This window comes from Cyprinus carpio, chromosome B5 (assembly GCF_018340385.1).
Source record: "Cyprinus carpio isolate SPL01 chromosome B5, ASM1834038v1, whole genome shotgun sequence".
NCBI classification, from domain to species: Eukaryota; Metazoa; Chordata; class Actinopteri; order Cypriniformes; family Cyprinidae; genus Cyprinus; species Cyprinus carpio.
Window position 1 is genome coordinate 29,753,714 of NC_056601.1, and position 22,783 is coordinate 29,776,496.

The following is a 22,783-nucleotide window of genomic DNA, read 5'->3' on the forward strand; positions in this document are numbered from 1 at the left end:
AATATTTTTTTCAGAACATGTGATACTTTTTTTAGGATACTTTGATGAATAAAAAGTAAAAAAAAAAAAAAAAAAAAAAAAAAAAAAAAGAAGCTATGTTTTTAAAATATAAATATTTTGTAATAACAATATACACTACTAGTCAGTAATTTGGGGTCACTCATTTTTTTTTCTTTCATATTTTTAAATAAAATCAATACTTTTATTCAGCAAGGATGTGTTAAATTGATAAAAAGTGATAGTTAAGAAAATATATTATTAGAATATATATTATTAGATTTTTTTTTTATTTTGAATAAATGCAGTTCTTTTTAACCTTTTATTCATCAAATATATTAGACAGCAGAACTGTTTCCAACATAATAAATCAGAATATTAGAATGATTTCTAAATGATCATGTGATAGACTGGATGTTACATGTGACACTGAAGGCTGGAGTAATGATGCTGAAAATTCAGCTTTGCATCACAGGAATAAATTATTTTTTTAAAGTATATTCAAATAGAAAACTATTATTTTAAGTTGTAATAATATTTCACAATATTACTGTTTTTTCTGTATTTTTGATCAAATAAATGCAGGCTTGATGAGCAGAAGAAACTTTAAAAATAAACATTAATTTAAACATTAAAAATAGTTATGTTTCCAAACTTTTGGTCTGTACTGTATATATATGAATTGTTCAGATGCAAAAGTCTCCAACTGCCGTCTGAAATGTTCATCTAAAATAAGCATTTTTATTTGGCTCCTCTGCTTAGGTTCAGTAATTTTACTCTAATGGTAATGCACATGTCCTTTTCTTTACCATTAAAGCGAAATAACTGAACGTAAATATAGGAGCCTGCTAAAAATGCTCATCTTAGAAGCAAATTTCTGATTTCTCATTTCTCACTGCATCAGAAACTGTCACATTGGTAAGATACTGCTTCTGTATTTCTATTGATTTGTGGGTTAAATAGGACACGTTTTCGCAGATTTCTTGAGATTCAGCAACTGTTTCTAGTTATGGTCAAACAAATATTAAACAAATCTACATCCACAGATACTCAGAGGTAGCCATTTCCCAATCTGTCCCATGTGAGACAGTCTTTTCAGTAAGAACTCTAAAACTAAATAAGGCCTTTCTTTTTATGTTCATGTCCAATAGTTTGATTTGTTGGAATATTTCATCAGGTCAGTCCACAGCTGAGTGTTTGGATATGGGGTGGTCTGACATGTGTTCAGTCATCTCTTTGAGCCACATTTCGCCGTGTCTGAAAGCGAACTGATGCGTCAGACCACTGTTTGTCTTTGAAATCTCAGTTCGCCTCAATCAGAGAGGCACCGGCGCAAGAATGCAATGAATTTCCTGTTAGTTCCTGGGGGTTATGCATTGTTTTTCCTGTCTCTGGGAGCCAAGCTTTTTTCTTTTTTTGTTCTTCGTCCCCACTGACTTCCCGTAGCCGGGAAAGCAAATGGAGTATTGTGAGGTACAGGGAATGTTTCAGGATTGCTACTGCCTCTCTTTTTCTCTCACTCGGAACGATGGGACATGTGGAGCGAGTTGGCTTCAAGTTGGAGAGAGCGTTAGGAGCGGAGGGACGCATGGCGATGGCATTATGCCATGCTGCTGGTGGGCGTGCTCTGGGTGCTGCCAGTGCTGGAGTTGGTGCTGCTGTTCTCGGAGGGAGACGGGTGGGTAGGCACTGGCTGCCGTTTGGTCAAACCACACGGGCATCCGGATATAGAGAAGACTGGACAAAAGACACAGGGAATATAGAGTGAAATAAACAAAAACAGATTTCCACGGCAACTATCGAGTGAGGCGATCGTACCATGAAAAGGAAATGCGTCAGGAAAGGAGTAGAGGATGTGTGCTGAGGAACAGATTGACTCGTTTAGAGTTCAGTTTACCTGAGAGCTCGGCTGCCGTTGATCTCATTCCCAGAGCCACAGGATGCCCTGAAACACATGCACACATGAGATCAGGACGTTATCATTGATTATAAACTCATAAATGGATCACTTATATTCAGAACATGTCAAAAAGTCCCTTCAAGACAAGAACAGATCATCAGTCTGGAGGTACTGCGGCAGCGGCCTTACTTAACTGCTTCATCTTATTTCTAGTGGGAAATCATCGCGAGGCTTGTTAGAGCTGATCTCTCCACCTCTTCCCTCATAAGCTAAAGAAGCAGAGAAAAATCTACCAAATACATCTTCTCACGCTTGAGTATTTAAATACGTCATAAGCTCCGCTAAACATAACTCATTCCAAATGCCTGTAACTCACCTGTTCGTATCTTAATGAACCATAAAGCACCGGTGAGGAGAACTCCAATAAGAAATCCTCCGAATGCAATTCCCAGAACAGCCGAGAGTCCAAACTCAAAACATGGATCTGAAACAGAGCAAATATTCAGTTCAGAACAGAAGCCACTGCTTTCCCTCATTCAGTGAAAGACAATTGTTAAAATGCCTTTGTAAAGTGAATTTCCCCATGGTTCAGTTGAAAGTGATAACTAGGTCATACCGCAGCAGTAAGAAATTGGGGGCTCGTCCGGGATTTGAACTCGGGACCTCTCGCACCCAAAGCAAGAATTATACCCCCAGACTTACCTCTATCTAATTTCCACATCAGTGTTTTATAGGCACAGTATGCCAGTTAGCAGTAGATGGCATCAGTGTCGGGGAAGGTATTGTTAATCTATAGTTTGTCAAGCTACAAGTTAGTCATTAAAGAGAGTAGAAATTACTCTGAATTACTCTACCTTAAAAGTAGCTAGCTAGACTAAAAGCTTCTAGCTAACTACAAGAAAGTTATTGAGACCATCAAGTTAAGTCAGTTGTATTAATATAGTGCTTTAACCATTCCCTAGAGCAGCACCCCTTAACTCCAGTCCTGATTGGCCAGTGTTCTGCAGACTGTAGTTCCAATCCCAATTTAACTCACCAAGGTTTCTGTCATTTGCAAGCAATTCTGAACACCTTTATTAGCTTGTTTGGGTGTGTTTGGTTAAGGTTAGAGTTAAACTCAGCAGGACAACGGCCCTCCAGCACTGGAGTTGAAGAGTCCTGGTTTACAGTATATCTCAAGGCTGTCAAAATACTTTAACACATGCAGTTAATTAAATATGTTTATTAATATAAATTTAATAAACATTTTAATGGATTTACATTACATTCTTTTGCAAAATTGATCGGAACATTCTGAGCAGATCAGAGCTGCACACACTGAAGATTAGTCATTCACATGTTTCTTAGTAAAATACATTCGTTATTGATAATTTATTTATAAACCAAACCCTTATAGGATGCTTAAAATGAAAGTGTTCTTATTATGGTGAATTTTTTATTTCATCTTAGCTCAACCAGTGAAATATATTCTGCAAGAGGGATGAAAGAGATTCCTGTGCTATCATAAAACATTACACAACTTAAAAGTCAATTACACATTCAACTTTTTTTTTGTAAAATAAATATTATATAAATTCATTCCCCCAAAAAAAGAGGAGAAAAATGAAAGAAAATGTAAAATGTTACAGACACTGTCCAGATGAACCATTTTCCTTTTTTCTTCACTTTGAGCATTTGATTGTTGCTTTGTTTATTTGGTTGTGAAGCTAATGTAGTGGGGGGGGGGTTTGGTGGGGGGGGATGCTTCACTGTCAGAAAAAAAAATCCTTTCAACAACTTGTCACTACAGCAATACTCTCTGTACTCAAACTAGCACTCTAAAAGGTGCATGTTAGTACCTTTAGGTGTCTTTGCACAGGCCCTTTAATGCTGCCCAGAGGTGGCACAAATGTATTTACAGTACACAGCAACTGTGCCTTTATATATAAAGTACTTTGATACTAGGGGCTGAGGTGGGTCAGACCATGCAATTTAGCCTGGCTTTTATGCAGCATTGAGTCTTTACACAGAATTTTGAGCTGTCTTAACTTGGCTGTGTAAAGACACATTTAGGGCCAGTTTTACTAAACAGGGCAAATTAGCGCGAGAGCGCAATTCCAAAACAGCACCGATGGGCATGGAAATTTCTGCGGGTGATTTACTAATAACGTGCAAAATAAAGAACACAGCTGCAACATTTCATTTACATATTGACCAATGCAATATACCAAGTGCAGCGCAAATTAGCGTAGTCGCAAATAAAGAATAAAGAAGCCACAGTACATTGAAAAGAACTGGAGGCCAAAAATATGAAGCATTGCAAGAAGTTTTGATAGACCTGGTATTGCGTGATTTCTAGTTGAGAGTTCCAGGCTGTTTTTTATTTCCTGAAGCAATTAACAATAACATGGCTTGGCAAACAATATGTTCAGATAATGTGTTCATCTGGCATTCCAAATAAATTAATATGTGTGGAAAAAAATCCTCTTCATTCTACAACGCGCTGTCTGTTCTCTGTGGTGCCTCCTCTACCAACAATAACTGAAGGCATTTCAAGAGCAAAATAGTTTAAGACCTGCTTTTTTGGGGCGTTAAATAATGGCACATATACCAGTAATTTGATGAGCACAAACGTTAGTAAATCTCATTGCGTGATTCATTTTAATGTGCCATTTTAACACCAAAAGATGGTTTGCGCTGGTGCAAGCTGTTAGTAAAACTGGCCCCTAGAGTAGAAATATATTCCCTTAAGGTACTGCTATAAACCTTTTGAGGGCAAATGAAGTATAAAAGTTGCCCTTTTATCAAACTGCATTTCTTTGCATACATCTAAACTACTGTCACACTACTGACAAATGTAGCTGAGCTAGTAGCATAACTACTTAATTACTTGTCAACACTGGATGAAATCAAGAGCATAACTTCTCAAAGGTTATTTAACACAAAGCTCAGGTTGCTCATGTCAAAATTGGAGCAAACATACACAGCAGCGGTCCTCAAGTGCATCAGTGGGCCAAGCGTGTCTGCAAATGGGTCAAAGGCTCATCATTTGTTTCCTGTGGCGTCCATTCTGCATCCTCTCTGTTTACATCTCCACCATATGACCTCCATGTCCTGGTGTTCATATATTCCACTCTACACACACGCTCTCATCTTCCTTTCCATGACAATGACGGGAAGCAGGAAGGTCAATGGCAGCTGCTTGTTTTTGCTCAAGTTGTGCGTGTCTGTGTAATCGCACGCTTTGATAGCGAGATGTTTGCTAAAGGCCGAGCACCTTTGCAAAGACATGCAAGTTTACCAAAAACACCTCGGCTGCACAAATAATGGTTCCCAAGAGGCTTGAGGAACGTTTGGTTTGGCGCCACAGGAAGGGTCTGTTTTATGTCAATTTTTATTTGCTTTCTTCTCCAAGTCAACAGAGTTTCCACCAAATATCGGCTTTTATTTGTGTGTTTGGTCAGAAAGTCTGAGCTAAGCAAACAGAAGCAGGAAACAGCCAAGCAGGTGGCCAGGAGGGGATGAACTTCGGCCCCTCAAACAGGAAAGACAGCCCAAGTGCCCGCATACTCCAAAACACAGGCGAATCCTAACAGATCCTACGACCTGTTTTCTACTTAGAGTTTTCAAACTGACCATGTCTCAGTGCTGATCTCTGGACTTTCAGAGATGCCTTGCAGGAAAAACACCTCCAAAGAAAAGACAACATCAAGAATCACACCAAACTGCAGAAGCCTTGTCTATTGTCCCAAATGGACAACAGTGGAGGAAAAAACAACATGGATGGAGACTGATCGAAGCACGTAGCGTCCTGCAGAAACATGACCCCATGTCAGTGTTTGTGCGAAGTGCAGTAGGCCTTTGCTGGGGCCGGCAGCGAGGAATGCAAGAGTTTGTTCTTGACTCGTCTTCCCGGGGACCCTCTTCCCTTTTAAAGAACAACATCTTCCCTTCTTTGTGTGCGGCTGACAATGGAGACCCAGACCCCGTGTTCGGAAAGGCCGAGCATACCAGACCTCGGACACAATAAATCCCCCACTGGCTCATTATTTCTAATTGCGGCCACAAGGTCAGCAAGCAGTCCTTCCTATAAACACCCCTTTCCCGTCGTCCTCGTCCTCATATCCTGACCTCATCTACATGGCGACTGATGACGTCAGCCGGAGGTGGGGGGGGGGGCGCGACACTGGCTCCAGCTCCACCAGAATAGCACGAATTTTGCTGAGGCGAAATGGGAGTAGTTTGAATCTGGGACAATGGCGTGTCATCCCATTGTTGTGCTCTGAAATGAACACTGCTGAATGGTGTTTCGAATGGGAGGATTTATTTCCTGTGTGTTTCCAAATTAGGACTCAAATGTTATCCAGCATCACAGGGTTCAAGGTTAAAGGGTATCACAAGTTTCCTGAATATCTGAGATATCAATTTGTGGCAGCTGACGCACAAAGATGACCCATCGAGATAAATGTTTCTGGCCATTTCATCCAAATTTATCATTACCATTAGCACATACCAGCTTTATGAAAATGTGTTAAGGATCTTGTACCTTTTGAATGATTTATTGCTGTAATTAGCACAATAAGCAATGATTATCTGGACAATACTTGAGCATTTTATTATTTTCATTATAGTCATTGGTTGATAGTTGCTTTGAGTCATGATTATATACAAATTTCATATCAGTTAATACATTTCAGAAATTCTGTAGGCAGCTCATTTTCTGCCATTGTGTGGCCATTTAGTGGTTGAATGATATGGATTTTTTTTTTAATTATTGCAGATGTTGATATAAAGCTGATACTGTATGTATGATATCACAGTATTTGATTTAAAGATAGTAAGTACCATACTACAGTGAATTTTTTATTTTTACTAAATTAAAAATAAGTTGTTGATAGCCAATAAACAGATTTATTCTTTAGATAGCGATTTCTTGATTCAGCAAATTCTTCTATAGTATTTTTCACAAATTAAGAAGTTATAGTTGAAAAAAAGGATGTCAAAATAAAAGTCTGACACTTATTAGCCAAACAGAAAAAAATAATTAAAAAATAACAAATATCTGGCAACCACTAGTATTACACTTACTATGTCAGCATTGTATCTGTTCTGTAGTTAACCCCAGTAGTTCTGTATTGTCAACCCCATATCGACTGAATACTTTCAAATGGACTTTCAGTATGATTTTTCTTGCTGCACTGAGATGAAATTAGCTTGTACTCACTTTGGTTTGAGATATATGGCTTGACCTGAAAGCTCCTCTTGACTTGAGTTTCGTTTATACAAAACTAAAATCACAAAAGAAACCAACAAGGGATGATTGTGTAATATGGACTTTGCAAAGAGTGTTTTACACTGTCTGAAAAACAGAACTTCACTAACCCTGTTACTGTGATCACAAAGTTTAACTGTACATTCGAGTTCCCATGAGCTGGATGGCAGGTCCTGAAGCATCTCTAAGGAGAAGCTCAGTCTCTTAGGACATTCCCTGATGTTGTTTGCCTCCACTTCGAACTGCATTTTCCTCACCATTTGCATGGGGCGAACATAACAGCTTCTGACGTTAATGCTGGAGAAAATCTTTCCGCAGCTCTCACTTGTGATCTGGTATAGAGAAAGAATAAATGTTTTAACAAACTGAGGTGTTTGCATTTGTATTGTGGCATATCAAAACCTCAATCATTTTCTATGGTGTTGGCCATGATACCACTCAGCACAAAAAAAGACCATTTAATGCAGGGACAGGATTTTAATGTAATTCAGTATTTCTGAAGTATGTATGAGCCACATGAATTGTGTAAATATAAGGTTATCTGGACAATATTTTACCATTTGATATTATTGTGATTGGTTGATAGCTGTTTTTATTTTGAGTGAATGAGTGAATATGATTAGAAATAAATTTCCTAATAATTAATATGTTTCAGAAATTCTGTGGACAGCTCATTTTTTATGCCATTATGTGGCCAGTTAATTGTTGACTGATATGTGTTTTTTTGGTTTCAGATGTTGATATAAAGCTGATATACATGATATCACAGTATTTGGTTTAAAGATAGTAAGTAATATGCTGCAGTGATTTGTTTTTGTTTTTTTGTTTTTTTTTAATTAAATTAAATTAGAAATAAATAATTTGGAAATGACCTTGATAGGCAATAAACAGATTTATACATTTGAAAGCACTTCTTGATTCAGCAAATCCTACTACGCAGATGAAGAAGTTGTTTAAAAAAGGATGTCAATATAAAAGTGACTCATCAGCCAAACAGAAGTATGATTTCATTAATGATTTCATCTCTGCAAACGCTGTGCGTGTACGTTTGGGTTGTTTATAATGTAAATTTGAAAACTATTATAAACTATTATTTTGTTTGTAGCTGATTACGTGCCTGTTACTGAAAGCTGCAGATATCTCCACAGAATAATTACAAACCCGATTCCAAAAAAGTTGGGACACTGTACAAATTGTGAGTAAAAAAGGAATGGAATAATTTACAAATCTCATAAACTTATATTTTATTCACAATAGAATATAGATAACATCAAATGTTGAAAGTAAGACATTTTGAAATGTCATGCCAAATATTGGCTCATTTTGGATTTCATGAGAGCTACACATTCCAAAAAAGTTGGGACAGGTAGCAATAAGAGGCCGGAAAAGTTAAATGTACATATAAGGAACAGCTGGAGGACCAATTTGCAACTTATTAGGTCAATTGTTAACATGATTGGGTATAAAAAGAGCCTCTCAGAGTGGCAGTGTCTCTCAGAAGTCAAGATGGGCAGAGGATCACCAATTCCCACAATGCTGCGGCAAAAAATAGTGGAGCAATATCAGAAAGGAGTTTCTCAGAGAAAAATTGCAAAGAGTTTGAAGTTATCATCATCTACAGGTGCATAATATCATCCAAAGATTCAGAGAATCTGGAACAATCTCTGTGCGTAAGGTTCAAGGCCGGAAAACCATACTGGATGCCCGTGATCTCCGGGCCCTTAGACGGCACTGCATCACATACAGGAATGCTACTGTAATGGAAATCACAACACGGGCTCAGGAATACTTCCAGAAAACACTGTCGGTGAAAACATTCCACCGTGCCATTCACCGCTGCCGGCTAAAACTCTATAGGTCAAAAAAGAAGCCATATCTAAACATGATCCAGAAGCACAGGCGTTTTCTCTGGGCCAAGGCTTATTTAAAATGGACTGAGGCAAAGTGGAAAACTGTTCTGTGGTCAAACAAATCAAAATTTGAAGTTCTTTTTGGAAAACTGGGACGCCATGTCATCCCTACTAAAGAGGACAAGGACAACCCAAGTTGTTATCAGCGCTCAGTTCAGAAGCCTGCATCTCTGATGGTATGGGGTTGCATGAGTGCATGTGGCATGGGCAGCTTACACATCTGGAAAGGCACCATCAATGCTGAAAGGTATAGAACAAGTTCTAGAACAACATATGCTCCCATCCAGACATCGTCTCTTTCAGGGAAGACCTTGCATTTTCCAACATGACAATGCCAGACCACATACTGCATCAATTACAACATCATGGGTGCGTAGAAGAAGGATCCGGGAACTGAAATGGCCAGCCTGCAGTCCAGATCTTTCACCCACAGAAAACATTTGGCACATCATAAAGAGGAAGATGCAACAAAGAAGACCTAAGACAGTTGAGCAACTAGAAGCCCGTATTAGACAAGAATGGGACAACATTCCTATTCCTAAACTTGAGCAACTTGTCTCCTCAGTCCCCAGAAGTTTGCAGACTGTTATAAAAAGAAGAGGGGATGCCACACAGTGGTAAACATGGCCTTGTCCCAACTTTTTTGAGATGTGTTGATGCCATGAAATTTAAAATCAACTTATTTTTCCCCTAAAATGATACATTTTCTCAGTTTAAACATTTGATATGTCATCTATGTTGTATTCTGAATAAAATATTGAAATTTGAAACTTCCACATCATTGCATTATGTTTTTATTCACAATTTGTACAGTGTCCCAACTTTTTTGGAATCGGGTTTGTACAATAAATGTAGACTATATGAGCCCTGAGAATCATATACCTCCACATAGACCCTCTTGTCACTCTGAACTTTGCTGCTGGGATCCAGAGGCAACCTGTAGTCTGGAGATGAGAACAGCTGCATCTGAATAGGAACTGAAGAAGAACTGGGTGCTGGTGTGGTGTGCTCCACTTCTGTTGATACTACAGGTGAAGCAACAGGACAGCAGACAAACAGTCTCAATAATACATTTAATAAAGGTTAACAACTTTCGTAACAGAAATGCAACACCTTTCCATAGTTGAAAAGCAATGTTTCTGCAGCTTGAGGCTACAAGTGACGTAAACTTATTTTTATGGAATCATTGCACATCAGGAACACTTGAGCGACACGTGTGTATCTGCCGGGTCTTATAGACGACAGGAGCAAATCAACAAGCGTATGTTTTCATACATGTTAATAAGAATGCAACAGACTGACCCTAAATGCTTTTGAGCATCCCATAAGGAAACTCAGGCACTGGTTTGAAAATGAACTAAGACATTCCCAGATCAAATGTATTGAGGTGCCCTCCACATTAATTTCATAGCTCTATTCTGCATGAAAACAATCAACTCGCTTGTGTCTGTTTTGATTTAAAACAAAAAAAAAAAGTTGATAATAAAATGAAACGTCTCTAGGTTACGTATGTAACCCTAGTTCCCCGAGGGAACGAGACGCTGCGTCGAACTCTTTGGGGGGAACGCGTCTAGCGTGAGCGACTCTGAATATTGTGTGTAATCAGTCCAATGAAAGAGCGTGACGTCACGGGCGGGGTGACGTAAGCGACCAGGAAGCTATAAAAGCACATGCCGCGCAGCTGGCATCAGCTTCGAGTACCAGCAAGCGCCGGCAGGGGTGCCGGGGGGTATGGCTCCGAGACGCAGCGTCTCGTTCCCTCGAGGAACTAGGGTTACATACGTAACCTAGAGACGTTCCTCTTCAGGAACTCGAGCTGCGTCGAACGCTTTGGGGAACGAGTACCAACGCTGCCAGACTACCAAACCTCTGCCTAGTGTGTATCCGCAGAGCACAGCTTAGGACGAGAGGACGGATGCGCCTGGAGTGACCGGCATGTCTAAGCCATAAAATCTTGCGAATGTAGAGGGCATGGACCACCCCGCAGCGTTGCAGATGTCCAGCGAGGAAACACCTGCCAAAAAGGCCTTGGAGGCCGCCATACCCCGTGTGGAGTGAGCCTTGGCTCCCAACAGCGGGGGACGACCAGAGGACTCATAGGTGGCGTTGATAGCCTCGACTATCCAACGACTAATAGACTGCTTAGAAGCAGGAGAACCCCTCTTGGGGGGACCATAGCATACAAGCAATTGGTCTGTTTTTCTCCACAGGGCAGCTCTGTGGACGTATGCGTCCAGTGCTCGAACTGGACACATACAATTTAGCTTCTCTTGGTCGGGCTCCCGAAAGGGAGGAGGACAGAAAGCCTGCAGCACTACAGGTTGTGGTGTGACAGAGGGGACCTTAGGAACATATCCCGCTCGAGGGTATATGAACGCTTTGGTCATGCCAGGTGCAAAGTCCAGATAAGTAGGGGCCACTGAGAGGGCCTGCAAGTCTCCTACTCTCCTCAGAGAGGTAATGGCTAACAGAAAGGCGGTTTTAAGCGTCAGATGTCTGTCTGAGATATCTTGAATAGGCTCAAATGGAGTTCTGCACAACGCCTCTAGCACCACAACCAAGTCCCACGGGGGAATACGGGACCGTACAGGAGGTCTCAGCCTCAGCGCACCGCGGAGGAAACGTGTAACTAAGGGGTGTCTTCCCAAAGACTGACCATCGAGAAGGGCGTGGTAGGCCGCCACGTAGACCTTCAGCGTGGAGTGGGTCAACCCTGCAGAGAGCCTGGCCTGTAGGAACTCCAGAACTGTACCAACTGGGCAGTTTACTGGGTCTAGCTGGCGGTCTCTACACCATGAGGTGAAGAGTTTCCACCTCAGGGCATACAGTTTCCTCATTGAGGGAGCTCTGGATTGGAGGAGGGTCTCAACAACCTCGGTTGAGAGACCGGATGCTATGAACTGCGCCCCCTCAGGGGCCACACCCACAGCTTCCACAACTCCGGGCGAGGGTGAATTATCGTGCCCTGCACCTGTGAGAGTAGGTCTGCCCTGATCGGTATCTCCCAGGGAGAGCCGTCGAGGAGCGAGACCAAATCTGCGAACCATACTCGGCCCGGCCAGAACGGGGCTACTAACAACAGACGGACCCCGTCCCGGCGTACTCTCGCCAGAACTCCCGGGAGCAGAGCAATAGGGGGAAACGCGTACAGACGAAGCCTCGGCCAGGTCTGTACCATAGCGTCCAGTCCCAGGGGAGCTGGATGAACTAGAGAGAACCAAAGGGGACATTGTGCTGTCTCCTGAGTTGCAAAGAGGTCTACTTGAGCTCTGCCAAAAACTCTCCATATCTGCTCCACCACCTCGGGGAGAAGCTTCCATTCCCCGGGCCTCGGCCCCTGCCTCAACAGTATGTCTGCTCCCACATTCAGTCTCCCAGAAATATACACTGCTCTGAGTGAGAGGAGTTTGTCCTGGGACCACACAAGGATCTGGTGCGCCAGCTTGTAAAAGGGGCGCGAACGCAGACCTCCCTGGTGGTTGATGTAAGAGACCACCGATGTGTTGTCGGTGCGCACCAACACATGGTGATCCCTTAGGTCTGGGAGGAAGTGCTTCAGTGCACGATAAACTGCTAGCATTTCTAGACAATTGATATGCCATGTCAGATGGCGACCGCTCCACAGAGCGCGGGCAGGGTGGTCACTCATGACCGCACCCCAGCCAGTGAGGGAAGCATCCGTCGCTAGTGTTACACGGCGACCAGGAGCTCCCAGCACCGGGCCCTGATTCAAGAACCAAGGTTTCTTCCACATGTCTAAGGCACGGAGGCAGCACCGCGTGACCTTGATAGTTCGAAGTGGATTCCCCCTCGGGGAAAATCCCTTGGTCTTGAGCCACCACTGTAGGGGTCTCATGTACAGCAGGCCAAAAGGTATCACGTTGGACGCAGCTGCCATCAGACCCAACAATCTCTGAAATTGTTTTGACAGTGAGTGACTGGCCTTCTTTGACTCTCTCGACTGAGGATGAGGATCGACTCGATACGAGCAGGGGACAATCGTGCCTGCATCGCGGTCGAATCCCATACTACGCCTAGATAGGTGGTTCTCTGAACTGGAGAAAGTACACTCTTCTTGGCGTTCAGTCTCAAACCCAGCTCCCCCATATGTGCGAGAACGACATCTCGATGCCGAGCCGCAACCTGCTCTGACTGAGCTAAAATCAACCAATCGTCGATATAGTTGAGAATGCAGATGCCCTGCATGCGCAGGGGGACCAGAGCCGCATCTACACATTTCGTGAACGTGCGGGGTGAGAGTGCAAGGCCAAAGGGAAGTACTCGATATTGGTAAGCTTCGCCCCCAAAAGCAAACCTCAGAAACTTCCTGTGTTGTGGAAGGATGGATATGTGGAAGTATGCATCTTTGAGATCTATTGTGACAAACCAGACCTCGGACCTGATCTGAGCTACAACATGCTTGATCGTGAGCATTTTGAACTTCAGTCTCATAACTGATCGATTTAAGACCCGCAGGTCTATGATCGGACGCAACCCCCCATCCTTCTTTGGAACTATGAAATACCGGCTGTAAAATCTGGATTCCCTGTCTTGAGGAGGGACCACCTCGATGGCCTCCTTCTCTAATAGGGCTTTCACTTCTTGTTCCATAACCAGACCCTGCTCGGGGCCGACTATCGTCGGAGAAACCCAGTTGAACATCGGCGGTGCAAAGCCGAATTGAATACGGTAGCCTTTTTCTACCGTGTGCAGGACCCATTGAGATACATTTGGCAGTAGTTTCCACGCTGGCAAATAATCTACTAAGGGAATCAGTCTCTCGAGACTGACCTCTGGTGTAAGAGGCCCCCGCAGGGGCGGCGAGCGTGTCAGCCCCGCTACGCGCACGGGCAGAAGATACTGAGAGTGATGCTCGCTGGGGACCGCTGCGCCCTGGAACACTGGCAGGGTTGGCAGACCGGCCCCCAGAGGGCGCTGAGGCGAGACGGGCACCGTGTACTGCGGTGTGCACCGATCTACCCCAGCAGAGGCTGCCCTCTGAAGCCCTGGCTCTTTGGCATCAGGGCTTCTTGGCAGAGGCCTTCTTAGCATCGATAACCACCCTTAAATCTTGTTTGGGCCTCGAAGACCTCGGCCGAGAGCGTCACTGAGACTCTCGTTCCCGCGGGGGAGCATGAGAGGCGATGCTCTGTTTTTGAGCCTCTCGGTGTGAGGAGCTAGGGTGCGGCTGGGGCATCTCCCGCCCAGATGCCCCGAGGGAGCGACGAGGGAGGAATTTATGGAACGCCGGTGCCTGTTTGCGAGCCTCCTGAAACCTGTCGACGACAGTGTTGACTGCGTCGCCGAACAGGCCAGAAGGCTGGATCGGGGCGTCCATAAGGCAGACCCTGTCCCACTCTTTCATTTCGGACAGGGTCAGCCATAAATGCCTCTCCGCGGCCACCATAGCTGCCATGGACCGCCCAATCACTCGGGCGGTCTCCTTGGTGGCGCGGAGGGAGAGATCAGTGGTCCTTCTAAGTTCTGTAATGTCATGGGACTTGATCTCCTCTCCCTCGTCAAGCTCCTTCAGCAGGTTGGCCTGGTACGCCTGTAACACCGCCATGGTGTGCAGACACGCACCAGCCTGACCCGCTGCCGCATACCCTTTGCCCACCAGAGCCGACGTTGTTCTGAGCGGCTTGGAGGGCAATGCCGGGGCCTTCAGAGACAATGCAGTACCGGGGGACAGATAGCTCGCGAGCGTCTGTTCCACCCGGGGCATCGCTCTGTAGCCGTGCTCTGCCATCCCCACTACATTGCCGTAGTAATCTGAAGAGGGGATGTACAGGCGGGCTGAGAATGGCCGCTTCCACGATCTAGCGATCTCTTCGTGTAGATCGGGAAAAAATGGAAGGCCCCAGCAAGGAGGTGACTGACTCGCCCGCAGAAAGCGTTCATCTAGCTTGCTTTTCTGTGGTTCAATTGTTTTCTCGGCGGGCCACTCAAGACTCAACTTGGCCACCGCACGAGTCACCACCTCCAAGAGCTCCTCATACCTCGGCGAATGGGGTGGCGAATCCCTGTCGACAGACTCCACATCAACCTCCTCGGAGGAAGAGAGGGCGGAGTGTCGATCCCTCTCCCTGGGTGGAAGGAACCGCAGAGCGTGCTTCCGACTCCAGAGATTGGGCGCCGGATCTGGCAGAAGTGGAAGGAGATAGGGACTCGCCCGTCTCCATTCCCTCTGTCAGATCCACTTGCGAACCCCACGAGTGCAGCTGCCGTTCTGCCTCTGCAGAAGAGGGGCCGGCACCCCGGGGAACGCTGGCGAAGGCTCTCTCCTCGAAGAGAGCCCTCCGGGAACGAAGCAGCCGCACCGACATCCTCTCACAATGCGGACAGTCTGCCCCCTCGAGAGCCGACTCGGCGTGCTTCGAACCCAGGCAGACCACGCCACAGACTGTGTGTATCCCTGCTCGTTAAGTCTGAAACGCGATCTGGATTCGCCTCTAGAATGCTTGGTTTTCGCCTTGCTCTTTAACATGACTTGGAGCTCTACTGGACAGACAACAGTAAATAAGACTCACAAGACAAACTGAGGACATTCACACACAGAGCGCTTGCTGAAGACGCGAAGCTGATGCCAGCTGCGCGGCATGTGCTTTTATAGCTTCCTGGTCACTTACGTCACCCCGCCCGTGAAGTCACGCTCTTTCATTGGACTGATTACACACGATATTCAGAGTCGCTCACGCTAGACGCGTTCCCCCCAAAGCGTTTGACGCAGCTCGAGTTCCTGAAGAGGAACACACATATATCCGATTCCTGACCAAACCTCATGTCCAGGCTAATGAGAGAGAACAAAGATCCAAAACACATTACCTGAGGAGCTCGTGTCCCTGATCCACAGCTGGATGTGTGACACGTTCAGATGGATCTCAGAGTAGCTGGTGATGGGGATGCCTTTGAACTTTAACAACACCTTCTGCCTGATTTCTCTAGGGTCATCAGAGATCGTCTCCTTCAAAGGCACACTCATCCCATTTAAGATTATATGATTGTTCGACTGTAAGAGAGAAACGTAAAAACCTAGTCATACAGAACACTTGTTATTTAATTTGTTAGTTACTAGTAAAAGCACTTATTTTTGATGATGATTTAAGGTCGTGAAAATGTGGAAGCTTATTTACACAATGGGATAAAAACAAAGTCATTATATCTCTATTTTTACTTTTTTCTAGAAACTGTGAGTTAACATACGCAACTCAGAATTATGAGGAAAAAAGACAGAATTGTGTGATGTTAACTGCTATATATTCACAATTCAGAAATTTTTTATTACTTTGATGGAAAGTTAGTAATTTTGAGAGGTAAATTCAGAATCCTGACAAAAAAAAAATCTGAATAACACAGTTTGGATCTTTTTCCTCAGAATTGTGAGTTTGTCTCGCAATTACAAGTTGCAAAGAAAATATGTCAGAATTCCAAGATGCAAACTCATAATTGAAGGCTAGTTTAGAAAAAAATTTCAAAAAAATTATGAGTTATTAATTGCAAGAAAAAAAGCCAGAGTTGCAAGATATAAACTTGTAATCGTGGGTTATAAACTATGGTGCCCGTGAGCTGACATGGTTGGTTCACTTAGTTTTGTCTTGGCCACGACATAACTCGTGGGAACGTGATAATATGTTGTGGCCACGAGATCATTTTGTCGAGGTAACAACATCCTTATGTCGTAGCCTCAAAATGCTATGTTGAGGGAACAACATCCATTTCTCATGACCACGATTTCTTATGTTGAGGGAATGACATATTTTTCTCGTGGCGAGTTTAATGTGTAAACAAACCTGCATGACCATAGCAACCCGGAATTATCAAAAATAGATCAAATTTTTTATTAACATTAAACATTTAATTTAATATTTGTATATCATTATTATTATTATTACATTAACTTATTAGTGCTATATTTATTGTTATATATGCTTATTTTCCCTTTCAATTTGTGCATCGCTTTACCTAGTTAACGTTTTGTATAATTATGCTAGTATTTGTTAGCCTACCATATATTCTGCAAATAAACACCTGACAATTATGCCATTAAAGTTTTGACTTTATGATTGTTTTTATGCCCATGTGTGATGATAAATGAGTGTGTTGTGTTTTCATTTACAAATTAAACTACGTGATTGATTAATTCCTCAACGAAACACTATAGTATTTATAATTACGGTCTATTAATTAACCGAAATCAAATTAAATATATGTAAAATTTAAACTGCATTTCAGCAAAAATTCCAGTCAGCATAATCAAAGCTTTATTGGCATGTCAAGCATTTACAGTAGACTATTGTTTACAAAAGTATTCAGAATGTTAGAGATCGAAATGAAGGGAAAAAATGAATATAAAAAAATAAATAAATAACCAATAATAATAGGATAATAATAATAATAATAATAATATACAAATATTACGGGGAAAAAGACGATCAGTTAATGGACTTACAAGACTGTAGGATGGATAAAAATGTTTTTATATTTTATATTATGTGCTTTATGTAACATTTATTCATGATAAACTGCAACTGAATACTGAGGATCGCACGTAATACAGTCCGGGAGCAAAGGCCTATGGTTAATATAATAATTTAATAATGTAATAATTTCTATAATAAATAATAGAATAATTTCTTAATGTAAAATAAATTATTAATTAATCCATCTCTGATAATCCCGGGTTGCTATGGTTACACAAGTTCATTTACACATTAAACTCCTGGCCACAAGAAAAATATGTCGTTCCCTCAACATAAGAAGTCACAGAATGATCTTGTGGCCACGACATATTATCATGTTCCCACAAGTTATTATGTCGTGGCAAGATGTAAACATGTTATTGCAAGTTACAAATTCTCAGTTTGGATCTTTCTTCAGGATTTGGAAACAATTAGCTAATTATTAATTGCCAGATGTGAACTCAGAATTGGGATGAGAACGTTTTCAGAGTTGTGAGATTTAAAAGTCGGAATTGCATTATGTAACTTATAAATGTGAGTTATGTAAAGTTATTGTTGCGAGTTAACTTGCACTATGGATTTTCTCACTCATGACTTGTGACTTATGATATGAAAAGTCAGAATACTCTATGGATTGCAATAACAAGATTTTTTTTTTTTAAATGTCAGATAGAAAGTCCCTGTTTATATTTGTATCCTGTGGTGGAAACAAGCTTCCACATGTCATTCTCACCACAAATTGGAACTCTTTAGTGTTGTTGATGACCCACACAGTGCCTGCTGGACCTCTCAGGAAAAATTTAGACTTGGTTGGTAAATGCAAAGAAACATTCCTGAAAAGAAAAAAAGCCACATGAATGTGATGTTAATACATGACCAGAGTTAAAAAAAAAAAAAAAATGGGGTAATCACATTTCAACATTAAACTTCAGACAGAAGAGACTCATTAGAAGATGTGAGGGAAGCAATGACAACAGAGGAGAGATAAAACTAAACCATCTTTAAAAACAAACAAATGAAACATCCACTTTAAGATAATGAGTAAAGAGACCAGAAGAAGTGAAGCACTGTCCCAGTCAGAGTAGAAGCTGCATTTTGGACCAATCATAGGTGATATGGAAATAAATTATTTCCGTATCCCATTTCTACTTTAAAGTTGCAAGGTGCCATTTACTGTATTTTGACGTCATCAGGAATATTGATCACGTGCAGTGGTTCCTCAGAATGCTTTGTGTAACATGCTTTGAGCTCATCAGATGGAGGTTTCAGATTCAGTTCAATGAACTGTTTATCTGCTGTTGTTTCCGGCTGTAGGGCACACGTTGATGGTCGCTGTGCACCTGAAAGAGTTCAATGTTTCACAAATGAGCAGATCACTGATAATGCACGCATCTTAAGGGGCGACTAAACAGATGCAGATTGTGATCTTACCTTTCATCCCGGTGAAAGTGATGTTTCTGGGATCTCGTGCTGAGGTGAAGGACGTCACTCCACCAAATGTCTCTTCTGCCCATTTCAGAACTGCAGAATCACTGTCTGCGAATGGGGCATCTTGTATTTGTGGAGGTATTCCAGTTTTCCCAAAAAAACGTATTGAAGACCCGTTTTTTACCTGTAAGATGGATGGAAATGAGTTTGATTTTAGGATAAGAGACAATATAAAAGCACGTCAGGAGAATCAACTTTAGTCTCCACATGCAGGCCTGGAACTAGAAGGACAATTCTGTTTGCAGATAACACAGAAAATAGCACTACATGCAAATAATCAAATGATTCCTTGATGTCAAATCTTTCATAGCTATATATGCACTGCTGTTTAAAGCCTGTTATTTACAGTCAGCCAGTTTCTCGCAGAGATCCTAGATGGCAGTGTCTGACTTTTGACAGCCTTCCCCTGAAGTTCATCTACTGTTTATTACAGTAAAGTTTAAAGAAAAATTACACAATCACATACTACAGGTAAAAAGTTTTCAAAATGTATCAAAATGTCTCTTCTGCTCATCAAGGCTGCATTTCTTTGATGAAAAATAAAGAAAAAAACATTAATATTATGGAATATTATCACAATTTAAAGTTACTATCAAATGCTGATTTGCTGCTCAAGAAACATTTCTGAATAATATCAATGTTGAAAATTTGTGTAACTAGCATTCAAATATTTGGGGGCCGTTTTTTATTTTTTTTAAAAAAAAAAAAAAATAATACTATTAATCAACAAGGCCTCAAAAAAAAAAAAAATCATCATTTCCACAAAAAAAAACATTTGATAGCACAACTGCTTTCAACATAGATAGCATTTAGAAATGTTTCTTAAGCAGCAAATCAGTATAATTAGAATGACTCTTGAAGGATCATGTGACACTGAAGACTTTGATAATGCTGAATTCAGCTTTGATCACAGTCATAAATTACATTTTAACATATATTTACACAGAAAACAGATAATTTAAATTGTTATTATAATATAATATAATATAATATAATATAATATAATATAATATAATATAATATATATATATATATATAATTTTATATTATGTGTGTGTGTGTGTGTGTGTGTGTGTGTGTGTGTGTGTGTGTGTGTGTTTTAAAAAAAGTTTTTCCTGTATTTTTTATTAAATAAATAGACTCCTGGTGAGCAGAAGAGACATCTTTCAAAAACATAAACTATCTTAATTATTCTAAACTTTTTACTGCTGTGTGTGTGTGTGTGTGTGTGTGTGTGTGTGTGTGTGTGTGTGTGTGTGTGTGTGTGTGTGTGTGTGTGTGTGTGTGTGTGTGTGTGTGTGTGTAGCATAAGCACAGCATAATAAGAGCACAGTACAGCAAAACAATGGAATAAGAATAGCTGATATGGAAATCAGAATATAAACAAACACATATATATGATGCAAAGGCAACAACCTTGCTATATTTATGAAGCATGATTTATAGCCAGAGCTCTATATTATACAGACACAAATTCTAGGACAGTTGTTCCTTTACCATTGCTCACAGCTTTTCAAATCGTCACTTAATTATGATGAACCTTCCGTGCAAAGAAAAAGGTCACCTTCAAAGTGTGCAGAAAGGCTGAGCATTGATCAAAATATTATACCTGGCTATGAGTGATTTTATATCATAAGTTATTTTAATGGAAATTCAAGCTTTATATAGCAAATAAAATGTGGCAATGGGTCTTTTTGATTACAAGTCTGGCATCAGTGCAACCAGTGCAGCCTCAGTAAAACCTGCAGTTTTTGCATTCTTTTGGACTTATTATTGTAGACAGGAAAGAAATATACAAGCTACCTGGTCGGTTTATGTCAGAAATGAAAGTTCTCAATATACATCATGTTTAGAGTCATGCTGCTGGTCTGAATATCATTTGACTATGTGCAGCCGAATCAGAACAAAGTTACTGCAAGTGTGAAATCACTCAGTTATAAAATTCTAAATTCTGATTGGATGAGCAACATTGCAAGCCATTGTGAAATAGACAATATACACAAACCGATCGTATTCAAGTCAGGGGGGGAAATACAGAGACAGGAAGGCATGTAGACACGAGTACATCTGAAGCACAATAAGGTGTATGTAGATTTATGGTCATTTGTCTTGGATTAGATGAGTGATGTGAGGCATCAAAACCTCAGGAAGCAGCTTGACCGTGAGCAACCAAAATCAAGAGGAGACTCAGAAACATGAAACAAACAGAAACGTGTGATATGATGATGGATCTCCAGAATAGACCATGATGTCACACTTCAAACAATGTTCTGCATATTTGCACCCTAAGCAAACTTTTCAGTCACATGACATTTACGGAGAAATGGAGAACAATAACATGCAATGGCTGTCTCCATCAAAAGAGCTTCTCTCACGCTGCAGATGTGTATGACACAGTGAATGGACATCAGAATACGCACTGCATATAGCTGGAAGAAGAGAGAATAATATTTAATTCTGCACTGCTTTGGATGTAATATTGAAACTTGATGCCAAGGTCCAAAATTAACATTCATTAAGTGAGCAAATTCAAGTACATAGTCAAAACTGTATCACTTCAGCATAATATATGGGGAAAAAAAAAAGTAAAAACTACTGTTTGACCCTCACAGTTTTATGATTTTTTTTTAGATAGGTAACTCATTTAAGTTAAATTTATTATATATTTTTATTATTATTTAAAAAATAATACTTTTATTTATCAGTGAAATATTAAATTGATCAAAAGTGACAGTAAAGACATTTATAACGTTACAAAAGATTTATATTTCAAATAAATGCTGTTCTTTTGAACTTTCTATTTATCTGTGAATCCTGAAAAATATAATGTATCACGGTTTCCACAAAAAATATCGGGTAAAACAACTGTTTTCAACATTAATAACCAGAAATGTTTCTTGAGCAGCAAATCAGCATATTAGAATGATTTCTGAAGGATCATGTGACACTGAAGACTGGAGTAATGATGCTGAAAATTCAGCTTTGTTCACAGTAATAAATTACATTTTAACAGATATTCATGTAGAAAACATCTATTATTAAATTGTAATAATATATCACAATTTGTACTGTATTTTTGATCAAATAAATGCAGGCTTTGTGAGTAGACGACAGACAAAAAAATACAACTTTTGAACAGTGATGTATAGACAATGCAAAAATAGCTCTAATTCCAATATCATGAGCAATAGTTATATTTTAAAGTAATTCCATTTTTGGGCACAATCTGTCAGAATTTTTGCTTTGGTTGTCAACTGTTACAAGAAAATACAGTGGTACATGAATGTGATACTGATTCTACTGGAAAGGGATTTGTGATTAAAGGAATAGTGCTTAAACTCTTTGTTTTGAACGACATGAGCAGGGCCTAAAGCTAACTTTTTGCTAGTCTCAGCCTCAGACATCACGCCCACGGACCGTTGGCTAAACGTCTGATGCATATGGGACACGAAAGTGGAAACACTTCAGGAGTGTTGAAGTCGTCATCGGATTGATTGAATTATACAGGATTTCTGGGAGATGCGTGTGTCACGTTCTTTAACATTCCACCTGGAAACAAAGATACCGTGGTGCCAAACCCCCTCACGAAAGAAGAAAGCCACCGTGTCACATTTCACTGCTGGTTATATATGCTCTATATAATTGTGTATGTGACGAATAAAACTTTACAACTGTGATGACGAGCGCTTATCAGGATCAGTTAAATGCTGGATTTTTAAAAGTATGTGAAATATTTAAAGTTCTTATGTGAAATCTTTAAAATATGTCAGAGAGTTTT

General features: G+C 41.0%; 1 protein-coding gene across 3 annotated transcripts in view; it reads right to left on the minus strand.

The window, feature by feature from the left end:
* Positions 1-575: 575 nt before the first annotated feature.
* The window catches only part of LOC109073950 (endoglin), a 52,539-nt gene continuing 30,331 nt past the window's right edge, over positions 576-22,783 (minus strand). Inside the window, exons 5-15 of one of the 3 annotated variants that reach the window (XR_006154756.1) lie at positions 18,949-19,129; positions 18,692-18,857; positions 18,251-18,350; positions 15,884-16,067; positions 9,941-10,083; positions 7,259-7,480; positions 7,101-7,164; positions 2,274-2,381; positions 2,092-2,166; positions 1,895-1,942; positions 1,641-1,734 (exon numbers count right to left, since the gene is read on the minus strand). Coding sequence is in view for 1 of the 3 variants with exons in the window: in XM_042723075.1 (XP_042579009.1) it covers positions 1,598-1,734; positions 1,895-1,942; positions 2,274-2,381; positions 7,101-7,164; positions 7,259-7,480; positions 9,941-10,083; positions 15,884-16,067; positions 18,251-18,350; positions 18,692-18,857; positions 18,949-19,129 (1,353 nt within the window). In the remaining 2 variants the exon portion in view is untranslated. Of the gene's footprint in view, positions 1,735-1,894; positions 1,943-2,086; positions 2,167-2,273; positions 2,382-7,100; positions 7,165-7,258; positions 7,481-9,940; positions 10,084-15,883; positions 16,068-18,250; positions 18,351-18,691; positions 18,858-18,948; positions 19,130-22,783 lie in introns of all 3 variants that reach the window. The other 2 variants (XR_006154757.1, XM_042723075.1) reach the window with 2 other exon arrangements.